Below are 21,726 nucleotides of genomic sequence, written 5' to 3'. Positions count from 1 at the left end.
TGATTTTTATCGTCATTTCTCTGCTGATGGCCCTACTCACTTGATGAAGTGTTTTCTGAGTTCCTGGGGGTCGAATTACTCTAAAGATGGTCATACTAATTGATTTCGAGACGAAAAATTTTCAGCCCCGAAAATGACCAAAAAAGTAAGGCTTACCCCTTTGGATTTTTGGCGAAAATTTCGACGACTTTTGAAAAAGCTGCAATCAATTTTTTGGGGCACTATTCCGACGTAATTTTTCGAGAGGAATCGATTGAGCGCAGTCCCAATACGCTGCGAGCAATAGCTGAAAAGATACAGCCGAAAAACTCATGATTTTTATCGTCATTTCTCTGCTGCTGGTCCTACGCTCTTTTTGAAGTGTTTTCTGAGTTCCTAGGGGTCGAATTACTCTAGAGATGGTCATACTAATTGATTTCGAGACGAGAAATTTTCAGCTCCAAAAATGACTAAAAGAGTAAGGCTTACCCCTTTGAATTTTTGGCGAAAATTTCGACGACTTTTGAAATAGCTGCAATCAATTTTTTGAGGCACTATTCCGACGTAATTTTTCAAGAGGAATCGATTGAGCGCAGTCCCAATACGCTGCGAGCGATAGCTGAAAAGTTACGGGCGGAAAATTCATGATTTTTATCGTCATTTCTCTGCTGCTGGCCCTACGCACTTTATGAAGTGTTTTCTGAGTTCCTGGGGGTCAAATTACTCCAAGGATGGTCATACTGATTGATTTCGAGACGAAAAATTTTCAGCTCCGAAAATGACCAAAAAAGTAAGGCTTACCCCTTTGGATTTTTGGCGAAAATTTCGACGACTTTTGAAAAAGCTGCAATAAATTTTTTGAGGCACTATTCCGACGTAATTTTTCGAGAGGAATCGATTGAGCGCAGTCCCAATACGCTGCGAGCGATAGCTGAAAAGTTACGGCCGGAAAACTCATGATTTTTACCGTCATTTCTCTGCTGCTGGTCCTACGCTCTTTTTAAAGTGTTTTCTGAGTTCCTGGGGGTCGAATTACTCTAGAGATGGTCATACTAATTGATTTCGAGACGAGAAATTTTCAGCTCCAAAAATGACCAAAAAAGTAAGGCTTACCCCTTTGGATTTTTGGCGAAAATTTCGACGACTTTTGAAAAAGCTGCAATCAATTTTTTGAGGCACTATTCCGACGTCATTTTTCGAGAGGAATCGATTGAGCGCAGTCCCAATACGCTGCGAGCGATGGCTGAAAAGATACGGCAAAAAAACTCATGATTTTTACCGTCATTTCTCTGCTGCTGGTCCTACGCTCTTTTTGAAGTGTTTTCTGAGTTCCTAGGGGTCGAATTACTCTAGAGATGGTCATACTAATTGATTTCGAGACGAGAAATTTTCAGCCCCAAAAATGACCAAATAAGTAAGGCTTACCCCTTTGAATTTTTGGCGAAAATTTCGACGACTTTTGAAATAGCTGCAATCAATTTTTTGAGGCACTATTCCGACGTAATTTTTCGAGAGGAATCGATTGAGCGCAGTCCCAATACGCTGCGAGCGATAGCTGAAAAGTTACGGGCGGAAAATTCATGATTTTTATCGTCATTTCTCTGCTGCTGGCCCTACGCACTTTATGAAGTGTTTTCTGAGTTCCTGGGGGTCAAATTACTCCAAGGATGGTCATACTGATTGATTTCGAGACGAAAAATTTTCAGCTCCGAAAATGACCAAAAAAGTAAGGCTTACCCCTTTGGATTTTTGGCGAAAATTTCGACGACTTTTGAAAAAGCTGCAATCAATTTTTTGAGGCACTATTCCGACGTAATTTTTCGAGAGAAATCGATTGAGCGCAGTCCCAATACGCTGCGAGCAATGGCTGAAAAGATACGGCGGAAAAACTCATGATTTTTATCGTCATTTCTCTGCTGCTGGCCCTACGCACTTTATGAAGTGTTTTCTGAGTTCCTGGGGGTCGAATTACTCTAGAGATGGTCATACTAATTGATTCCGAGACGAGAAATTTTTAGCTCCAGAAATGACCAAAAAAGTAAGGCTTACCCCTTTGAATTTTTGGCGAAAATTTCGACGACTTTTGAAATAGCTGCAATAAATTTTTTGAGGCACTATTCCGACGTAATTTTTCGAGAGGAATCGATTGAGCGCAGTCCCAATACGCTGCGAGCGATAGCTGAAAAGTTACGGCGGAAAAACTCACGATTTTTATCGTCATTTCTCTGCTGCTGGTCCTACGCTCTTTTTGAAGTGTTTTCTGAGTTCCTGGGGGTCGAATTACTCTAGAGATGGTCATACTAATTGATTTCGAAACGAGAAATTTTCAGCTCCAAAAATGACCAAAAAAGTAAGGCTTACCCCTTTGAATTTTTGGCGAAAATTTCGACGACTTTTGAAAAAGCTGCAATCAATTTTTTGAGGCACTATTCCGACGTAATTTTTCGAGAGGAATCGATTGAGCGCAGTCCCAATACGCTGCGATCGATAGCTGAAAAGTTACGGCCTAAAAACTCACGATTTTTATCGTCATTTCTCTGCTGCTGGCCCTACGCACTTTATGAAGTGTTTTCTGAGTTCCTGGGGGTTGAATTACTCTAAGGATGGTCATACTAATTGATTTCGAGACGAAAAATTTTCAGCTCCGAAAATGACCAAAAAAGTAAGGCTTACCCCTTTGGATTTTTGGCGAAAATTTCGACGACTTTTGAAAAAGCTGCAATCAATTTTTTGAGGCGCTATTCCGACGTAATTTTTCGAGAGGAATCGATTGAGCGCAGTCCCAATACGCTGCGAGCGATAGCTGGAAAGTTACGGCCGAAAAACTCACGATTTTTATCGTCATTTCTCTGCTGCTGGTCCTACGCTCTTTTTGAAGTGTTTTCTGAGTTCCTGGGGGTCGAATTACTCTGGAGATGGTCATACTAATTGATTTCGAGACGAGAAATTTTCAGCTCCAAAAATGACCAAAAAAGTAAGGCTTACCCCTTTGAATTTTTGGCGAAAATTTCGACGACTTTTGAAATAGCTGCAATCAATTTTTTGAGGCACTTTTCCGACGTAATTTTTCGAGAGGAATCGATTGAGCGCAGTCCCAATACGCTGCGAGCGATAGCTGAAAAGTTACGGCGGAAAAACTCATGATTTTTATCGTCATTTCTCTGCTGCTGGTCCTACGCTCTTTTTGAAGTGTTTTCTGAGTTCCTGGGGGTCGAATTACTCTAGAGATGGTCATACTAATTGATATCGAGACGAGAAATTTTCAGCTCCAAAAATGACCAAAAAAGTAAGGCTTACCCCTTTGAATTTTTGGCGAAAATTTCGACGACTTTTGAAAAAGCTGCAATCAATTTTTTGAGGCGCTATTCCGACGTAATTTTTCGAGAGGAATCGATTGAGCGCAGTCCCAATACGCTGCGAGCGATAGCTGAAAAGTTACGGGCGGAAAATTCATGATTTTTATCGTCATTTCTCTGCTGCTGGCCCTACGCACTTCATGAAGTGTTTTCTGAGTTCCTGGGGGTCGAATTACTCTAAAGATGGTCATACTGATTGATTTCGAGACGAAAAATTTTCAGCTCCGAAAATGACCAAAAAAGTAAGGCTTACCCCTTTGGATTTTTGGCAAAAATTTGGACGACTTTTGAAAAAGCTGCAATCAATTTTTGGAGGCACCATTCTGACGTCATTTCTCGAGAGGAATCGATTGAGCGCAGTCCCAATACGCTGCGAGCGATAGCTGAAAAGTTACGGCCGAAAAACTCATGATTTTTATCGTCATTTCCCTGCTGCTGGTCCTTCGCTCTTTTTGAAGTGTTTCTGAGTTCCTGGGGGTCGAATTACTCTAGCGATGGTCATACTAATTGATTTCGAGACGAGAAATTTTCAGCTCCAAAAATGACCAAAAAAGTAAGGCTTACCCCTTTGGATTTTTGGCGAAAATTTCGACGACTTATGAAAAAGCTGCAATCAATTTTTTGAGGCACTATTCCGACGTAATTTCTTGAGAGGAATCGATTGAGCGCAGTCCCAATACGCTGCGAGCGATAGCTGAAAAGTTACGGCCGAAAAACTCATGATTCTTATCGTCATTTCCCTACTGCCGACCTCACGCACTTTTTGAAGTGTTTTCTGAGTTCCTGGGGGTCGAATTACTCTAGAGATGGTCATACTAATTGATTTCGAGACGAGAAATTTTCAGCTCCGAAAATGACCAAAGAGTAAGGCTTACCCCTATGGATTTTTGGCGAAAATTTCGACGACTTTTGAAAAAGCTGCAAATAAGTTTTTGAGCCACCATTCCGACGTATTTTTTCGAGAGGATTCGATTGAGCGCAGTCCCAATACGCTGCGAGCGACAGCTGAAAAGTTACGGCTGAAAAACTGAAGATTTTCATCGTCATTTCTCAGTTGTTGGTCCTACGCTCTCTTGCATGTGTTTTCTGAGTTTTTGGGGGTCCGATTAGTGGAGAAAGGGTCGTACAAGTCGAATCCGAGTCGAAAAGATTTTTGGCCTCGAAAAACGTAAGGCTTACCCCTCTGGATTGTTGGTGAAAATGTCGACGATTTTGAAAAATGCCGGAAACAATTCTTTTATGCACTATTCCGACCTACTTCTACGCGACCAATCGATTGAACACAGTTCCAACACACCTATCGAAACCTACCAGCAAATCCTCAAAAGTAACCGTCAAAGCACGTCAAATTTTCACAGGGTTTTCAAAAGGTTGGAAAGAAAAATCACAAATCAATATAGCCACCAAGTTCCAGCTGTTTATTCAATATGCCTTAATTCTATTACACGTGTCAAGTTTTCAGCGTACAATAATTCCAAAAGTATACGAACATATAATCTTAAGTCACATAAAAAATCCAAGTTTCATGTCAGGGAATAATTGTTTAGTATGCATAGTATGAATCAGATTATGAAAAGTACTATATCAGATAGTTTTCATGAATGTTCCACTATACAGCATAAACACCGGCTTGCGGGGATTTTAAACACACCTCTGCAGGATACTATATATGATTATGACACTTTTTCATCTGTATTTCATGTAAATTATAATAAAACAATCAGTTTTTGGCTTATTTCCTTTGCGCTTCCTCAGAAGTTCAACGTCGGCTGTTACAGATGTTTCTCTCACACTCCTGCTGGTCCAATGAGTTTAGAAAGTATCATACAAATCAATTCTGAAACGAAAGATCGTTGGCTCAAAAAAGTAACCCGTTTGGATTTTCGGTCAAAACTTTGACGATTCAGGACACAATGCCCACTACACTGTCTCGATGTAATTTTATGTTTGTCACAATTCCGGCCAACAGACACCGTCAAAGTTTACGAGATATCCGCAAATTACCAGTCACTATGGAGATTCGTGTTACTGAAAGTTTGTTGAGGATTATTCAGCTCACTATCCTCTAGGCAAAATTCAGGCATTGGATATATCATGCAACTGTATGCTCTGGGCAACATTTCCATTAGGCCTCACCGGAAAAGGACTGCAACTCCGGATAGTATCAATTTTCTCGGGATTCTCAAGCTCGAAATTCCTAATAGTGAACACGGAGAATGCACAGGCTAGGTGTATAATGAAGCGGAAAAATAGGAGAAATTCTTTAGGTCATTTAATCAATAAATTTCCGAACAATATTGTGTTGAAATGTCAGTAACCGATTTCATCATACAATCATGAGTTAGTACCGCAAAACAATACCCAGATTATTCTGAAATTTGTTGTTCTATTACTTTTTGTGATAACGATTGCCTAAAGTTGACTGGGTTTTGATGGAAAATGGACCCAAATATCAAAAACAATCGCAGATTTTTCAATTTCAGTTAAATTTGTACAAATGCTATTTTTATTCAAAACGGTATCAGTTAGCGGATAAAAATACACTGTCTTTAATATTGTTACAGTTTCCCCCTTCGAATATGCATGTATTGATTTAATTAATAAAAATGAAGATCTGATGTTCCCTGACAACGGTCGTCTTTTGGAATCAATGAGGATCCATCTGGCATTCCTTGAATGGACTTTAAAAGCGACACATCTCCTTGTACTTTTGTCCTAAATAAACCGCCCCAGTCTTTTTAATAATCTCCTGACTATTTATTACACCCGCATATGTAACAATATATATGCCTCGAAAATATTACGTCAATTGAAGTATGAAAAATTCATTTTCTGTATCAGCCCCCTTTTTGCCTGTGATGACAATACCAGTCATATATCTTAGACTTATAAGGACCACATTATAATTTCATCCCTCTATTATAACTCCTTCGGATATTTTCCTATTGTTTACGATAAGAACTGGTTTCTACCAGTCAAGCTTGCATATCTATGTTGTGCACGCATTCAAATAATATTATCTTTGTCGATGTGACCGAGGTGCAGTCAGATTAACGTTGCTAAATTTGGCTGAAATGAATTATCTCAAATGAATCTGCACAGTTATGGAGGGTATACGGTGTCTATTCGGCGGCACACGAAAATACCAATCGCGCGGTGGTCATTTTAGTCATAAGGTCATAATAAAATCCCACACTGCATGGGTACACGTGATGGTAATATGAGTTTATGTCGTCTTTGTGTACCGACCGTTATCGTGTGCGCGACGCAGAGGCCCCGCATCTCTCTAGTCTACATATCTTCTGCCAACACGTCCACTGCATTTCCAATGCTTACAATTATTAGTCAGCACTTGGCACGGACTTACCTAAGTCCGTGGTACTTGGTGACCCAGACGGTTAAATCTAGTATCTAACTTCTGGAATTGTTGGGGAATGCCGTTGTAACGTCATATCAACATACACCAACTGCAGCTAGTGAAAAACGCTATCTGTATTCTAGGGACTTTGACGGATCAGGGATCCTTTGCTTTGATGCATTGAATAACTTTGATGTCTATGGACGATGTCCATAGCCCGTGCTATAGCCGTATAGAAAGTGGTATTTAAACAATGTTACCTACCAAAGAGAAAAAAAAATTGCAGTTAATAATTTATGTTGGTCGTTTTATAGAAATTTTCTGATATATATAAGCTATATTTAACCGAATAATGAAAGAAAGTAGAGGAATGTGTGTCTAGGTGCTGTCATTTTCCCACTCGACCAATTACACTGCATGAAGATGTTGCGATTGTAGAGTTGGTAGCGAGATGGTGGATTAGCAAATAGACAAGTTAAGCTCTGTAAGCTCTGCAATCTACGCGGAAGCACCTGCTCTGCGTGTTTTGTTACGGACATGGTGTTTTGAGTTTCTTTAAAATTGCAGAAGATATTTGGATCCATTAACCGTTCGTCTCTTCGCCGAAACACCCTATATTGGAATTAAAAAATGACGCTACCTACGAGTAAGGGGATGATAACTAGCCGTATGTGAACTGTCGAGTGAAATATACAAGATAGAAATAAAACAAAAACTAACTGCTCGCTGCTTGCTGGCTGGCTGGCTGGCAGAGACTAGCGTAAACACTCCGTAAATACATAAACGAAGAATTTTGACGATAAGAAAATAAATTTCTTGAAGCCATAATTCGCTACTCAATAACTAGAGACGTCTTCAGGCTAGTTTTTCTTCTTTCGACATGGCAGATTTCGATGCTATTTATGAAGAGGAAGAAGAACACGATCAGAATTTAGAGGAACAGTACGTCACTCTTGTGCCTGATCCCATTGTCATTCGCGGTGCTGGTAACATGACAGTGTAAGGAAATTCAATTCTAACCCTCTGATGCACCACATCTATCTCTCCCGAGGTCCATTATCAGTTTTCCTTGCATGAAATGACCTGCAGCATGAACAAAGGAGACACGTTCTTGCTCGTTGTTTACAATAACTTTTTTTCAATATATGCCAAGACATTATTTCTAATCACAAAAGTTTCAGATGGCACATTTCAAATCTGTTTTTCAAACAGTATTAGAATCACATGTATAAACATTTGACCCGAACTGTGTTTAGAAAATTTTTCCTTTTCACTAACTCTGTGCAGACTTTGTTCCAGTCTTTTTTATCATATTAGATTCAGATATTGAATGATCATATCGTTTGACACATGAAAATGTATCATAGTTCCGAAACGTCACTTTCCTAATATATATTCTCCCACGGCATAATAAGTGCAAAGACCAAATCAATTTATTTTTTCTGCTTAGCAGAACTAACCTTTGAAAAATATTTCAGATTCGGACTCAGCAATAGATTCGAAACGGAATTTCCCAACGGATTGGTGTCACGGGTAGCGCCAGAAGAATTCAAGGCAACTGTGATAAGAGTGAATAGCGTACTGAAGAAAACATTGCCAGTTAATGTTAAATGGCTGTTTTGTGGCTGCGTTTGTTGCTGCTGTACTCTAGGCTGTTCGTTATGGCCAGTTGTTTGCCTCAGTAAAAGGGTAAGACAATTTTTGGCATGAATTCCTCTCATCCTGATGTGAATGAAATGATTAAATGACAATATTTCTAAATACTGATCAAGTCATAGCTGCATTAATTAGTTACTCTTATTGGCACTATTACTTAGCATTTACTTATTAGCATTTTAGTCATGGAAAAAATCTGAATTTGGTCAGGGAAAAAATCACCTCAGATGTGAAAGTTGTCACATTTCAGTAAAGTTTTAAAAATACCACAATATTCTGATAGATATATGGGTAATTATATTATCAAAAACTATAAATCCAAATTTTTCACAGGAGTTATTTTACTTTGATATTAGCGTCTTTGCTTTCATTCTGATCTAAACTAAACTAAAGTAAACTAAACTAAAGTTTGATTAAAGCTTGTTTTTTTTTTTCTCAATAGACACAACATTCTTTAAACAAATTGTTGGAGTGGGAGAATAGCAGACTATATCACAAATTAGGGTTGCATTGGCGACTCACCAAACAGAGATGCGATAGTTCATCGATGATGGAATACGTGAGTTAAAAATATCGAAAGGTTTACATGACAGCCTAGCCCATAGTTTAATCCTTATTTTGTTTTTAAGGAGTAACTCTTCAAGAGACTATGATAAAATAAAACTTTCATCTTGGAAGTCATTTTGATGATGCCACTAATGTCTTGAAGAAAATAATTTCTTCTGCATGAAAAAAAAAAATTCCTAATCCAACATTCATAGGGAAGCATTTTTTTTTTTTATCGGTGTTGAATAATACTTGAATCACAATCTTTGTTTTGCTACAGCCTTTAAAATCCTTATTCGAAAGAAAGGGTATTCTTATGAGCAGCTTTGCTGATTTTCACATCTTTGTATTATTAACAATTGTATTTGTATTTCAGGTTCTCTTGGTCGAATTTGTTCCAAAGATACAAATATACAGGCCTGATTAAAGAGTATGATATTCGCGAATTTTGTCTCCGTATAGAATAGAAATAATGAAAACGCGTATATACTGTTAAAAGTAGGCATGAATAACTCAAAATCACAACACTAAGGTCAAGAGTGACGTTGCGCGAGGTGATAACTCACAAAATTGATAGATATTTTTGTAAATACCAATATACATAGACATAATATACAGTACAAGAGCGAATAGGAACTTTAAACTAACTAACGATGACTAATACTTTATAAGAACGCCGAATTTAAGATACAGTGAGAGAGAAAATGAATGAATAAGTCCAGATCATTTGTTATTTTCACAATTTTGTTAGTTTCAGTAAAGTTCACAAACTGTTGTAAAGCAATGCTTGAAGATTCATTTTAATAAGTACAACGAAAACCCCATGAGTACGTAATTTAAAATCATTGAAATAATTAAGACGATGGCGATAATCATAATAATACCTAAGTTACAAAAAAATATTTTACATTTTTTTTTACCCACATTTGATATGTAGGCTAGTTTCGTACATCCATTAAATTAGCGCGCATAAATTTTCAACTTTTGTTCATACGCGAAGTGTTTTTTTTATATGTTATTTATAAAACTCTCGAAAAAAATTTATGTGGAGACGATAATAGTGATGAAATTATTCGGTAAAACCTATCACGTAAATTCAGGTAAAAAATGTTGAACCCAATAGGAGACTGCATTTTAATGTCGAATTTAAACTGTATGTGTAATTTAAAGCTTTACCTTTGTTGCCTTCGTAATATTGAGAATAATAATTATATTAGGTGAAATAAAAAACATGCGTTGATTATATGTGTAATAAAATTTTTAAAACAACTTCTTATATTCGTCGATTTTTATAAAATATAAATAACCTAGGAACAGTTATTACCAGTTAATTTATGACTATTAATAATGCACTATTAGGGTATATTAGCTTTGTTTTACACAAATTAATTAAGTGATAATGAACACTCGACTATCATATAAAATTCGTATTTATTGTTTTTAATCGTAGTTGAAAGTGCCGTAAATAAAAAGTAGTAATATTCTCGTAGTAATCTCCGCTGATGAAAAATTTGTTTGTCATGGTAGAAAAATCGGATTATATATATATATATATATATATATATTTTCCTTCAAATGACCGTATAGCAAGATATCGTGTTTTATTTACTTTTAAGATTGCAAAACGATCAAATTTTCAATTCATCATAAAAAATATTCAAAAAGAGCTTTGTTATTTGTCCCCATGTAAAGCAAGGAAGAGTTCGAATAATCCAAGGTAATACGTACAAGTAAATAACGTTCTGTAAATCTCTTTAGTAGGCAAATTTAATTGTACAATTCTGTAAACTAATACAATTTTTTAGTTCTTTAAAAATATCCACGTATTTTTGATATGTGCCATAAAAAAAAAAAAAAAAAAACTACTAAATAATAATGATATCAAATTGTAAAATTTCAATGAAAACAACGTGATTGCAAAAGATCAATTAATCTAATTGAACACATTTTAATTATATTTAAATATGTTGACGAAGAATGGCTCTTATTCATGGAATATTTTTCTATCAATTGTCGATTCGATTTCCTGTATCCAAATACGCATCTTTTGCAATGGTTTTAACACATTGAGGTTCGCAAATATTTGAGTGCTCTGAATTATGTTTTTCTTTTTCTGCCATTCTTATTCTTTTTATTCTTCTCTACATTAGTGGTTCCATATCCATATTTTAATCAATTTACGTCTTGGATTCAATCTCTGTTTAATGATGAAATTTATTTCAAGTGTATTAGTCTACTTTGATTCAAGTTTAACAGTATTATCGAACGTTTTATATCATGGGTAATGTATAATGTGTCTTTTTTTTTCAAAAATCATTTATTCGAAGTACGACACATGTACCCAATTTTATTCTTTATTTACCAAAGAAAACTACGACGATGATAAATCTCTTCCGTAAAATCAGGTGAAGATTAGATTAAAAAAGAAACGATATAAAAAGTTTGTTGACTCTCGCGCATCAATTTTTCTGTCTAATATACATTAATGTGGCTACAGTAAAAATAGGTTCTTTAAAATGTTGACAGAACATCTTACTATATATCTTCTCATGAATACATAATTAGTTCCTTCAAGGCTTGGATAATCGTAGATTTTTCAAGTAAACTATTTGAAAATTGATGCAAAAACGTTTCAGCTTCTTTAATTTAATTTGTCTTTTACTACAAAAAGATAAACCAATCTCATCCATCGTACAATAACCAAACAAGTTTTGATTTATTGAAACAATAATTTAACGAAAATTTGCAATTTTCCTGATTAGTCGACTGGATGATGTAATTTCTTGAGGACTATGGAACATGAAAATTTAACTCAAATATCTGAGTCCCACCGGATATTTTTCACGTAAATGCATACATAGTTTAGCTGAAAATATGATTCATAAAAAATTCTAAACATGTCACAACTTTTTTGTACGTAAAAACCTCAATTTTCTGTTGTGAATGAATTATTGTTGAAACAAGCTAAGCCAACGAAAAGAAAAATGATCACCAAAACAATTGAAGATCAATTTTTACAACAAAAAACTGTCTTTTTTGAAGATTTTGATTTTGTAGCAGGGAGAATTATTTGACTTGTGCCTGATTCAAAAAAATTTCATGGTTTCCTTAGATTTTACCTGAAGAAATTCTAATCACTTGTAACGTTAGTTTGTATAGTTAAAATAAATGCCTTGAGCAACTGATGAGTATTAATGTACCGATTGAAAATGTCAAGGGTACTATTCGGCACATTGAACGACAAATCCTACGAAACTTGTTTTCATTTGTTTCACCCTGACATAAATACGTAAATAAGACTATGCAAATAGTATTACGAAACATGTATCGTAGTATATAGTATTAATAACAGGGAGTTTTATGCTATTTCAGATAGATTTTGGTGTAGTTTATAGTATTGTGAATCTGTTTCAGGGTCGTACAGTTGCAGTCACGACAAATATATTTCATGCAGATTATTTTCAGAGTATTTGAAGAAATTTAGCTCTGCAGTAATTACCTAATTAAAAACAAATTACATTTTAACCAAATTTCAGATTACTAGCAGAATGAAATGTATTACTTTAAATTAGGCACTAATGTGGTACGGCAATTTTTTTTCAATAGGTATTATAAACTACGTCAAAGTTCGACTGATTCAGCATTGAATCCCTTACCTGGACATAGTTATCACATTCAAAAGGCTGTCACATAATATTATTACTATTTAGATGTATAATCAGATCCGATCTATGTAAACTTCACTTATAAATACTATCGATAGATCAAAGTTTCCAGCATGATAGTAAATTGCATAAACACAGCTCCAGCAAATCACTGTGCAAAAATTTTCTGCACATCATTGTTCATAATTGTGTAACTCATAGGAAAAGCACCCTGGTCCCAATTAATTTGTAATAATTAGGATCTGACTGTACATAAATGAAAATTAGCATATCATAAATCAGCTTACAAGCTTGTGTCCGGCGTTTCTTTCGGCAAAGAATTTTAAAATGAAATAAAAGAAACCTTTATTAATAATTACCATTCTTGAAATTACTTCATTTCATCCTACTCCATCCACATACAGTTTTGCATGTATTTGTTTAGATTTAGGTGTTTCGTTGTATTTCAAAGAAAAAAAATGTACATTATCACTATTCATTTATTGCTCATGGAAATTTTTGTGTATCCATCCCGGGATCGATGTGTTCGAGACGCAATCTTCAATATAAAGCATCCTGAGAATGACTTGGTTTATCAGATTCTTACGGAAGAACTCTTCGTTCTATTCTCGATCTTGACAAATGTTTTGCAAGCAGTAGCAAACAAAAATTGCGAATAACTTCCTACTAGGTAAAACTATAGCCATTTATTACCGTATTAATGCATTTGAAAAGTTTGAACTTACTTTGTTTCAAACTAAATATGCACTTGTACTTGAGGTATATAAAATGGTGAAAGTACTATTGAATAAAATAATTTCATACAAACGTATATTGACGCAGCAAAATATCACATATTTATACATCGTTTGACATTTGTTATTAGATTACAATAATGTTAATTATAAATCGCACGTATAAACAGTGTATAAAGTTATTTTTGAAAACATTACTTTTCCTTCTTTTTTTTTTTTTAGCCAAGTTTAATTTATGGTTCATTGGTCCCATTTTAGTTTAGTTATTCAATTTTTCTTACACACGATGATTGTAATTATAGCTAATCTGCTATTCCATCAGAATAATTCTGTCATTAACAGTTGAAACGCCTCATCTAACTTTGTGGAAAAACTAGCTGTCGGACGATATTCAACGTAGCTAAGCTTACAATGGAAAGACAACTACTCACAACCTGGTTCTTGTTCCGTTTAAAGTTTCTTTTAATAAAAATCTAATTCATTCTACACTCTGGTTATTCAATGACCATAAGAACGTCTGGCATGTGTATGAAAAATTGAGAGGAAAAATTCTTATGCAAGAAAATTGTTTTGTTTATACCAAAGACGGATATTTGCAGGACGAATTAGAATTATCAGTATAATTTTTGCATCTACTGTTTTTTAAAGTGTTTTATAGTCGAATATTTAATTACAGAAACAAAGCCGCTGATACTCTAAGTTAAATAAACATATTCTGACTCGACATAAATAATAATAATAATAATAATGATTTTTTCATGTTTTTGTTTTAAACATATTTAACATATTTGACTGTAATCGAAGCAAGATAATAGCTGTACAATCAATTATCAAACGTCAAATTATAATAAAGTTGTACAGCTGAGTAGTTGAACTTCAAAAATTGAAGAAAGTATTTACAAAAGATTACTCATATATTTATAATATTCCTGACAAAATAAACTAAATACAAACCTTATTATTAATATATTTTAAATCAACATTGATTATTAATTTACTACTTATCATTAAAATTAGCAAGGTAACTAGACTGATAAGGTTTGCGCGTGTCTTAAAATTATTACACAGAAATACGTGATCGATTATACATTTAACAAAACCAACATACTTAATTCATCAATAAAATCAAATAAAACTGATAAAAAGTCTATACGGTGAATGACGGAATAAGAAATAAGGCAATCACATCACTGAACGAATGGTTTGCCAAAGAATAATCCTTTTTTTTTTTTACGATTTGTGAAAAAATCATTTCAAATGAATACTAATAATGACCAGTCAATTGAATATGCAAAACTACCGTACAGATTGATATAGAGCACTAAACATGCTGGTCGTTTCGGAATTTCCAATAGAAGAACAATAAAATTATTAATTTTTTAAAAGTACTCTTATTTTTCTATCAGCATGAAATTGATAAAAATATAATATCCAGAGTTTCTAGTTTAATCACTTTGGAGTACAATTATAACAAAATGCGTTTGATACGCCAACCATACTGAAGATCATGCTAATACTATAAAACAAAAACAAAAGGCAAACAATAATACATAAATTTAATAATTTGGTATTATACAATTAAGCAATGCAACGATGTTGGTTACCCTGTTGAATATTACTTTTTTCCTGCTCGTAGTTTTTATAAAAACATAGCGGGTATTTTCATTATTCGTTATTAGATCAATATACTTACAAGGTAATAAGCGATCGCTCATTAGTAAATGATATTATACATATGTATAAGTAGTAACTCTAGATTTAATCAATTCGTTCGTTATGTATTAATACTATTTAAAGCTCAGTTAAAATTTAATTTGTAATTACAAAAAAAAAAAAAAAATAAGTTTCTTCCCGGAACCTTCATAAAAAAAAAGATTAAAAAAAAAAAAAGAAAACGTCACTATGACGATGGCTTACAATGATTTTTTACAATTTGAAAGTGTGCACCAAGATTGTATCAAGAATTTTTTCCTTTGTTCTACTTGTCTTCTCTTGTAATCATCACTATTATGCTTTCCTATTATACAGATATTCTGTAGCATAATATACTTAGTTTGTTAATGTCAAAGAGATTGATGATAATACATCTGACTTCGTTACCAACTTAAAGGAATCCATTTAAAAAAAATATTGTGTTCAAACAAGAGTAACGAAAACAGAATCAAGATAAATTCTGGAAGAGACTAGAATTTTGACCTGTAGATAAGGTAAATTATATGAATTTCTGCTATTATGCTATGTGCGTGGATATGTTAGATGACTTTAGACAGTGAAATATAATTTAAGTGCACTGTTCAATCGTTATCGTTACTACTATAATTATGATTATTATTTCAATAAAGATAGGAATGTCTGGTTTGATTTTATACCCTCGTGAATAATTAACTAATATACTGAAAAATACGAGAAAACAAAAAATATCCATATCATGTGTCCGTAAACGATATTTAAGATAGTAAACATGTTAACGTTAAATTGGCGATGAATGAATATCACGGAAGCAGTGAGGGAACTCTGTCCACATAATTCGCAGGAAATTGTCCCCTTCTTCCATTACATTCACCATATAACCAGTCATCTGATAACTTTGAAAGGACCGTAATTTTAGCACCCTCCTGTAAAATCACAATATTTCAATTAATATTGTTTGTAATGGTATTATTCAGTCGAGCATTACGGTGAATATGTATGGAACAAATGATCTTAAGGTATGTTTCGTATAATTGAAACCATTCTGTCGTGAAAAATCTGGTAGAGTATTTAGAAAATTAAAACTGCCAAAAGCTTATACTATGTAGCAGCATATTTGCAGAATTCTGAGAAAAATGCAGTCTCTTTTCAACTTGTTCACAATTTGCTATTTCTTATTTACTTAGTAACCTTCTTCAAATTATTATCGTGACAATTTGTTCAGCATTTTATCATCTGTCACATGAATGTGGGGCTTATTTTATTAATTCTACAACAAGAATCTATCTCCGAATACTGTCAACGAAATGAGTATTTTTCTTATAAGTTAAACCAATATTATATGAAATGTCGTTAACACATTTCAATTAACAGATTTTCAATGAAAACTGCCGAACTTTCCTCATTTTCCAGGTTTGTAACAACTTTCCAAGATGTTCGAAAAAAAGTTAATCATTGATTCTTAGAAGCTCACATCAAGTGAAATTTCTATGTATTTACAGTCTTCCATAAAAAGATGCTTCAGAACTTTAAAACAAAGGCTAGAAGCCGAGGCTTGAAACTTTGATTCAATTATAATCGCGATTTAATACTAATTTAATGGCATTTCATGCTTCATTCAATTATTTTTTTGATCCAAGTTGAAACTCTGCTAACTTACAGTTGTGACTGCCCTCAAAATTATATTGAATAAAACGCAATGTGAGATCTGTACCATAATTTTCACGACCCTTGATTTGGTGGTACAATATTATTCACATTTGGTGCAACATACAAATGGTTTTGGAAGAATCACCGGAGGCATTATTTAATTTGTTTTTAACAGAAAATTGTAGTGGTTGATAAACAGCAAGAAGTGGTAATAAACATGCAAGAGATATACACAAAGTATACGAAATATACCTGAAATGTTAAATCATCTTGAGTCTCCCCGGTAAAAGTATACAAAGCATTGACTGTGTTTGTCGATAGACCAGGTAGCGGTACTTTAACATCGATGAAATTTAGTGGAAACATTCCTTGACGATTTCCGACCCTTCCCTCAACCCATTCATTGTTTATCGCTTTGACCAATTCGACAACGTCTCCTTCTTTTAAGGGTAGATCGCTAGGCTGAGAAGCTTGAAAATCATAAAGCGCTATTCCGTACGCTTTATGACATTGTTTCTGCAAGATAAATAATCGCACAAAGTTAATTCAGAGAGGTGTTCGGAAATCCGAAAAAAAAGGAAAATTTGCTCAAAGGCAAGCAAATTTACAGCAAAACTTATTTTGAAATAGAAGAATTTCCTTTGTCGAGAATGTTCGATATGGTAAGCTTGTTGTGGATTTTTGCAACTGGATGAATATCAACTCACCTGAAATACATCATTCGATTCGGTCAGATATTCTACTGGTGGTGCAGGCGGAGGTATAGACGGCATTGGTGGCGAAGGTTCATCTTCTAATGCGTCATTCCAAGCGCCATTAACATCCAGCGTAACGGGCTCATTGTAAGGTACTGCGTTGCGTTTCATTGGCACAGGTTTAGCCGCGAACTGGGTGACAGTAGGGGCTAAATTTGTTGGTGCAAATTTCGGCGCTGGAGGTTTAGCCGGTTTGGCTCTGATAATCGTTGGCATCAAGGCACTACAGTTTGAATTAACTGAACTAAAAGACGCTTGGGATTCGGTGGAAGTGTAGTTATTGAATGCGAAAAAGTCCGAGTTTCCGACTGTCTTTGACTTGCAGCTATTAGCTGGAGCCATGTTCTGCACCAACGGAGAGAAGGGATCTTGGCTTGAAGATACCTTCCACGGATCGTTTCGGGGAATTTTTTGACTAGATAAACCACCGAAAAAGTCAAAGTCGTCTTCAAAACCGCTTTCAGTTTGTGAGGTATTACCGCTGTTGGTGAAAACGGATGGATTTGAGTTTCCGTCACTTCCAAAACTATCGACGCTAACTCCGTCGCTATTTGAACGCGTCGTCAGTGTGGGAGAACCTGGCGGACTTAAATCTATCAGTGAAACTGTCCCACTTGGCGTTGATGAGTTAGAATATGAACTTGCCCCATGGTTAGAATAAGACACGGGCAGTGGCTGCTTGGAAGTTTTGCGACTAAATATATTTGTAATCAGCTCCGCGGGTCTTGCCTGTAACATTTAAAATAAACACAATTTTTATTAGAATCATTTTTATTCTCTGATTTACTTGTTATAAAGTGAGCTTAAGCAATCCAATGTATACTTAATTACATGGTTTGATCCAAAATTTACTGTGATATCGGTTTTCTCAGAATATTGCAAAAAGATATGGGATTGAGGATTCCAAAGTTAAAAAAAAGTTTTAAAAGATATCAACGGAATTTGACGAGATTTAAAGCATTTTTAAATATCTCAGAGTATATTTATGAAATTTCAAAATACTTGTCGCATTACAGATACCTTAGATTAAAAACACTGTGCAAGGTGTCTCAAAGTGTGATCAAATGTCATGGGTTTATATAACTTTTATCAAACTCTGTGTGTCGAATAAGAGTTAGAGGTTTGTGTAGAAAAAATCGGGAATATCAAAGAATATTTAAGCAAAAGCCGAGATGGACTACGAGGACATTGTAGACATCTTTTTGAGCTTTTGAATGTAATTTAATTTGAACTGAAAAACTGCAATGTTTAATTATCCAACGATTTACCGTGTGAATTCTAATGTCAGTACTTCTTCTTTGAAAACTGAACGTAACTTCACGTTTTTAAAAATTGTCCTGATTCACATCTCTGTCGATCCTAATTAGAATTGTAAGCGTAGAGACATTTATTGGATTTGAGTTAAATGCCACTTTGTCTGCTATTAGAATCAAAGGTTGATTTCAATCCCCAAAATTTGAAGCTTAACTACGTTGAAATTAATTATAAACGCACGAAATAGATGTGTGTTACTGAAAATTGTTAAAGCTCTCTCATTTTTGAAACTGGCATGAATTAAATAACTTTTGATGAATGTTAACGGAACAGGAAATTTATGTATAGTCATAGCATGCCGTGTTTTCCAGCATAATTGACTTCTGATGGTTTTCGATATAATTATATATTTCATAAACAGTTTCAGCACTTCAAATTTGAAGAAAGTAAAGGTACAGTTTCAAAGTAAAATATGAGAAATGAGGCGAAATGTTTACTGATAAATTGGTCTATGGAAACTGCAAATTAATCAGGTATATACTCGTTTTAAAGATATTTATTGAATACTGATGGTTTGTGTAAGCCTGAAAGGATGAGGACAATCGGCTGATATTTTGTTAAAAGTGTAAAACAAATTTGAAACTTGTTTAAATCATATTGGAACTATCAAAAATTTTATACTTTTTCTGGAGTCAAATGAGAAATAATAAAATAGAATCGGGTAAAACATACTGACAAAAATGTTTGATTAACCTCTTCAGAAAATTAAAAAATTTCAAATCTAATACAGATAATGAAAGACTAAAATTTTGACACAAAATTTATTTCTACTTTTGTATCTACAGAATCATATAGCGCATGAATAATATTGCAATCAACATTAGCAGGCATTAGAAATGATGAGCTGTGATTTTAAACTAAACGTATCCCGAATAATAAGAATATAATATCTCAGATTATGTCCGACAAATATGACGGGAAATTTTTTATGTGAACAATTAGTATTACAGTTTTCACAAACATATCAACTAGCAGTTGTAAATAATATTTACAATAGAAGAACTCACCGGTTTCTTTGGTTTATCGCCTTTCTCATGATGATATTGTGTGCGATGTGTAAATTTTGGAGGTGGCGGACGAGGTGGTGGTTTCTTTTTTTGTGGTGGATGAGTTGTCGACAAACCGTTACTAAATTGGCTGCTGTTAAACGGAAATAAATTTTAGTATAAAATCTAACCACAATATAGGGGAAAAAAATTGACTTATCATGTACATGACAGTTTATTAATAGCTACTTCTGATACTCTTTTTCATTTAACGATGATTTCATTTAACCAAAATTGGTACATTTTATCAATTATATTACAATATAGTCGTATATCGGCTATTTACCAAATTATTATATTAGGAAGCTATTAAGTTACGAAAGTCATGCTATGTCTTCAACAATACAGAAGAGTATAATGAAAAATTAATGTGAAGTAGCAATTCATATCAGGCCGAAGTTAGAAACGTAACATTATTGGGCAATTCAATAATGATGTTCAATAAGTTGGCTTTTCAGAATTAAATTACATTTTGTTTATAATGGTTTACCAAATCTCAGACATTCCTAAAGATGCAAAGTAGCATTTTTTCTTAAACATGCATCTTTTCAGTGACGTTACTAACTTCGTTCCTATCGATTTTTCACCATCCATCCTCCTAAAGTGGAGATATTTCAACAAGGCAGAAGCTAGCGGCTAAATATTCTGATGTTCATTGGAACAAGGTAGTGAAGTACGAGAATCTAAATTTTTTTAAATAAAATTATGAGGATAAAACTGAACTGCATTTTTTCATTTTCAAAAAGTTAACCACGTTTGGCTGCTAAGTCTGACTGCTTGCTTCTGCTAAATGATATTTTAGAGGGTTATGTAGAAAAGTTTAAAAAAGAAAAAGTGTGGTGATATAAAAAACTGTGATCCGAAGTTTGTAAGATTAATATAATTCGACTTACTTGCTGCCCCAGGTTGAAGCAAAATTATTAGCTGGTGGCCTGGGAGCTGCTCTGGTCGGTATCCTCATATCTGTGAATGAAGAGAGGACAGGTAAATAAGACAAGTTAGGAATGTAAGGAAGAATAATATAAGATGCCGCTAGCCATGTGTTTACACTTCACAGCCAGATTTTAAGCTTGGAGAATGAACGGATAGGGGTGATTCATAAATTGATGATAACAACAGGCTCGCGATAGTAAACAACAACAGCAGCAGCAGCAGAAGATTTGAGACGCCCACTTGTGAACGTCAAAAGCCCGTTATCAATGGCCTTGGTGTACGGTTGCACGGAGTGACACAAGTGTAAACCTCTGAATAAACGACGAGAGAGCAACAGTTTTACACGCATTGTAACGTATGCATGTATATGTGATTTAAAAAGAACATAGGTAGCGCATTCATTCTTGCCATCGCGTTAACTATATTCTTCATTATCACAGTATCAACTTTCGCTAGATGCGATGCTATATTCCACTCGATTCAAAACCCGATGCTCTCTTGTCTCACCTCGATTTATACGCCGGGTTTCAAACCCCAATCGAACACGCCGATTTTTCAAACATCGAAAAGATGCTCACCTGTTCTCACGTTGGCGGCCATCTTTTATTCGTGACGGTTACGTATGTGAATGTAGAAGTAGGTGACTGTATGCATAGGTGCGGTGCCCACATATGCCTACAGCCTAAGCGATTCGTCGTTGACGTCACAACGAAGCGAACGAATTCGCCGTTTTGTGCACACACAATTAACCACGGTTATGTGTTGTATGTGTACAGCGCTACCGTTACTTCCTTACTAACGACGCAATTTCATTTCAAAACACTGCGAACTTTCGAACGATCTTTTACGCAACTCTACAGATCTATTATCAAATCAAGATTTTCAGCCGTGCTCGATCGTTTCGCTGTAATGTTAATTGTTATTGATACTATTTAAGAATGATGTATGCTTCTATTATTTGTATTATTGTATGAAAATTGATAGAAAAATTTACAATGATAGCTGTAACAACAATAAACGAGTTGGATTTATTCGAAGCACGAGA

General features: G+C 34.6%; 2 protein-coding genes and 1 long non-coding RNA gene across 4 annotated transcripts; 2 read left to right on the top strand and 1 right to left on the bottom strand.

Moving 5' to 3' along the window:
* On the top strand, window positions 1-12,915 carry LOC124414732. Its single transcript, XR_006930065.1, has 3 exons — window positions 1-11; window positions 4,390-4,395; window positions 12,361-12,915. It is a non-coding gene; the product is annotated as an uncharacterized LOC124414732 (long non-coding RNA).
* Window positions 7,436-9,899, top strand: LOC124414731 (cysteine-rich hydrophobic domain-containing protein 2). Of its 2 annotated transcripts, none has more exons than XM_046895770.1 (4): window positions 7,436-7,635; window positions 8,172-8,382; window positions 8,792-8,908; window positions 9,272-9,899. In XM_046895770.1, exons 1-4 carry the CDS (start codon window positions 7,574-7,576, stop codon window positions 9,320-9,322), a joined length of 441 nt encoding a protein of 146 aa, XP_046751726.1. In that variant the 5' UTR covers window positions 7,436-7,573; the 3' UTR covers window positions 9,323-9,899. The 2 variants fall into 2 exon arrangements, with proteins under 2 accessions (XP_046751726.1, XP_046751725.1); XM_046895769.1 differs by having other exon boundaries at window positions 7,436-7,692.
* Window positions 12,916-14,726: 1,811 nt separating the features above from the next.
* On the bottom strand, window positions 14,727-21,405 carry LOC124414515 (SH3 domain-containing protein 19-like). The gene is made up of 6 exons (XM_046895470.1): window positions 21,260-21,405; window positions 20,642-20,711; window positions 19,710-19,842; window positions 17,341-18,117; window positions 16,886-17,149; window positions 14,727-15,909 (listed from the first exon to the last, which is right to left on the bottom strand). The coding sequence occupies exons 1-6, from the start codon at window positions 21,279-21,281 to the stop codon at window positions 15,787-15,789; spliced, it is 1,389 nt and encodes a 462-aa protein (XP_046751426.1). The 5' UTR covers window positions 21,282-21,405; the 3' UTR covers window positions 14,727-15,786.
* Between the last annotated feature and the right edge of the window lie 321 nt (window positions 21,406-21,726).

The sequence above is a fragment of the Diprion similis genome, chromosome 14 (assembly GCF_021155765.1).
Source record: "Diprion similis isolate iyDipSimi1 chromosome 14, iyDipSimi1.1, whole genome shotgun sequence".
NCBI lineage: Eukaryota > Metazoa > Arthropoda > Insecta > Hymenoptera > Diprionidae > Diprion > Diprion similis.
Note: the sequence above shows the minus strand (reverse complement) of the source record. Positions and strands in the feature narration are given on the sequence as shown.

Bases quoted from the DNA above. Each gene is read 5' to 3' on its own strand.
- LOC124414515 (XM_046895470.1), bottom strand. From the start codon at position 21,281: ATGGCCGCCAACGTGAGAACAG. The intron at 17,150-17,340 runs GTGAGTTGATAT...TTTATCTTGCAG, and splicing joins AATCGAATGATGTATTTCAG to AAACAATGTCATAAAGCGTA. The intron at 15,910-16,885 runs GTATATTTCGTA...GTGATTTTACAG, and splicing joins AAGATGATTTAACATTTCAG to GAGGGTGCTAAAATTACGGT.
- LOC124414731 (XM_046895769.1), top strand. From the start codon at position 7,574: ATGGCAGATTTCGATGCTATTTATGAAGAGGAAGAAGAACACGATCAG. The intron at 7,693-8,171 runs GTAAGGAAATTC...AAAATATTTCAG, and splicing joins GGTGCTGGTAACATGACAGT to ATTCGGACTCAGCAATAGAT. The intron at 8,909-9,271 runs GTGAGTTAAAAA...TTTGTATTTCAG, and splicing joins GTTCATCGATGATGGAATAC to GTTCTCTTGGTCGAATTTGT.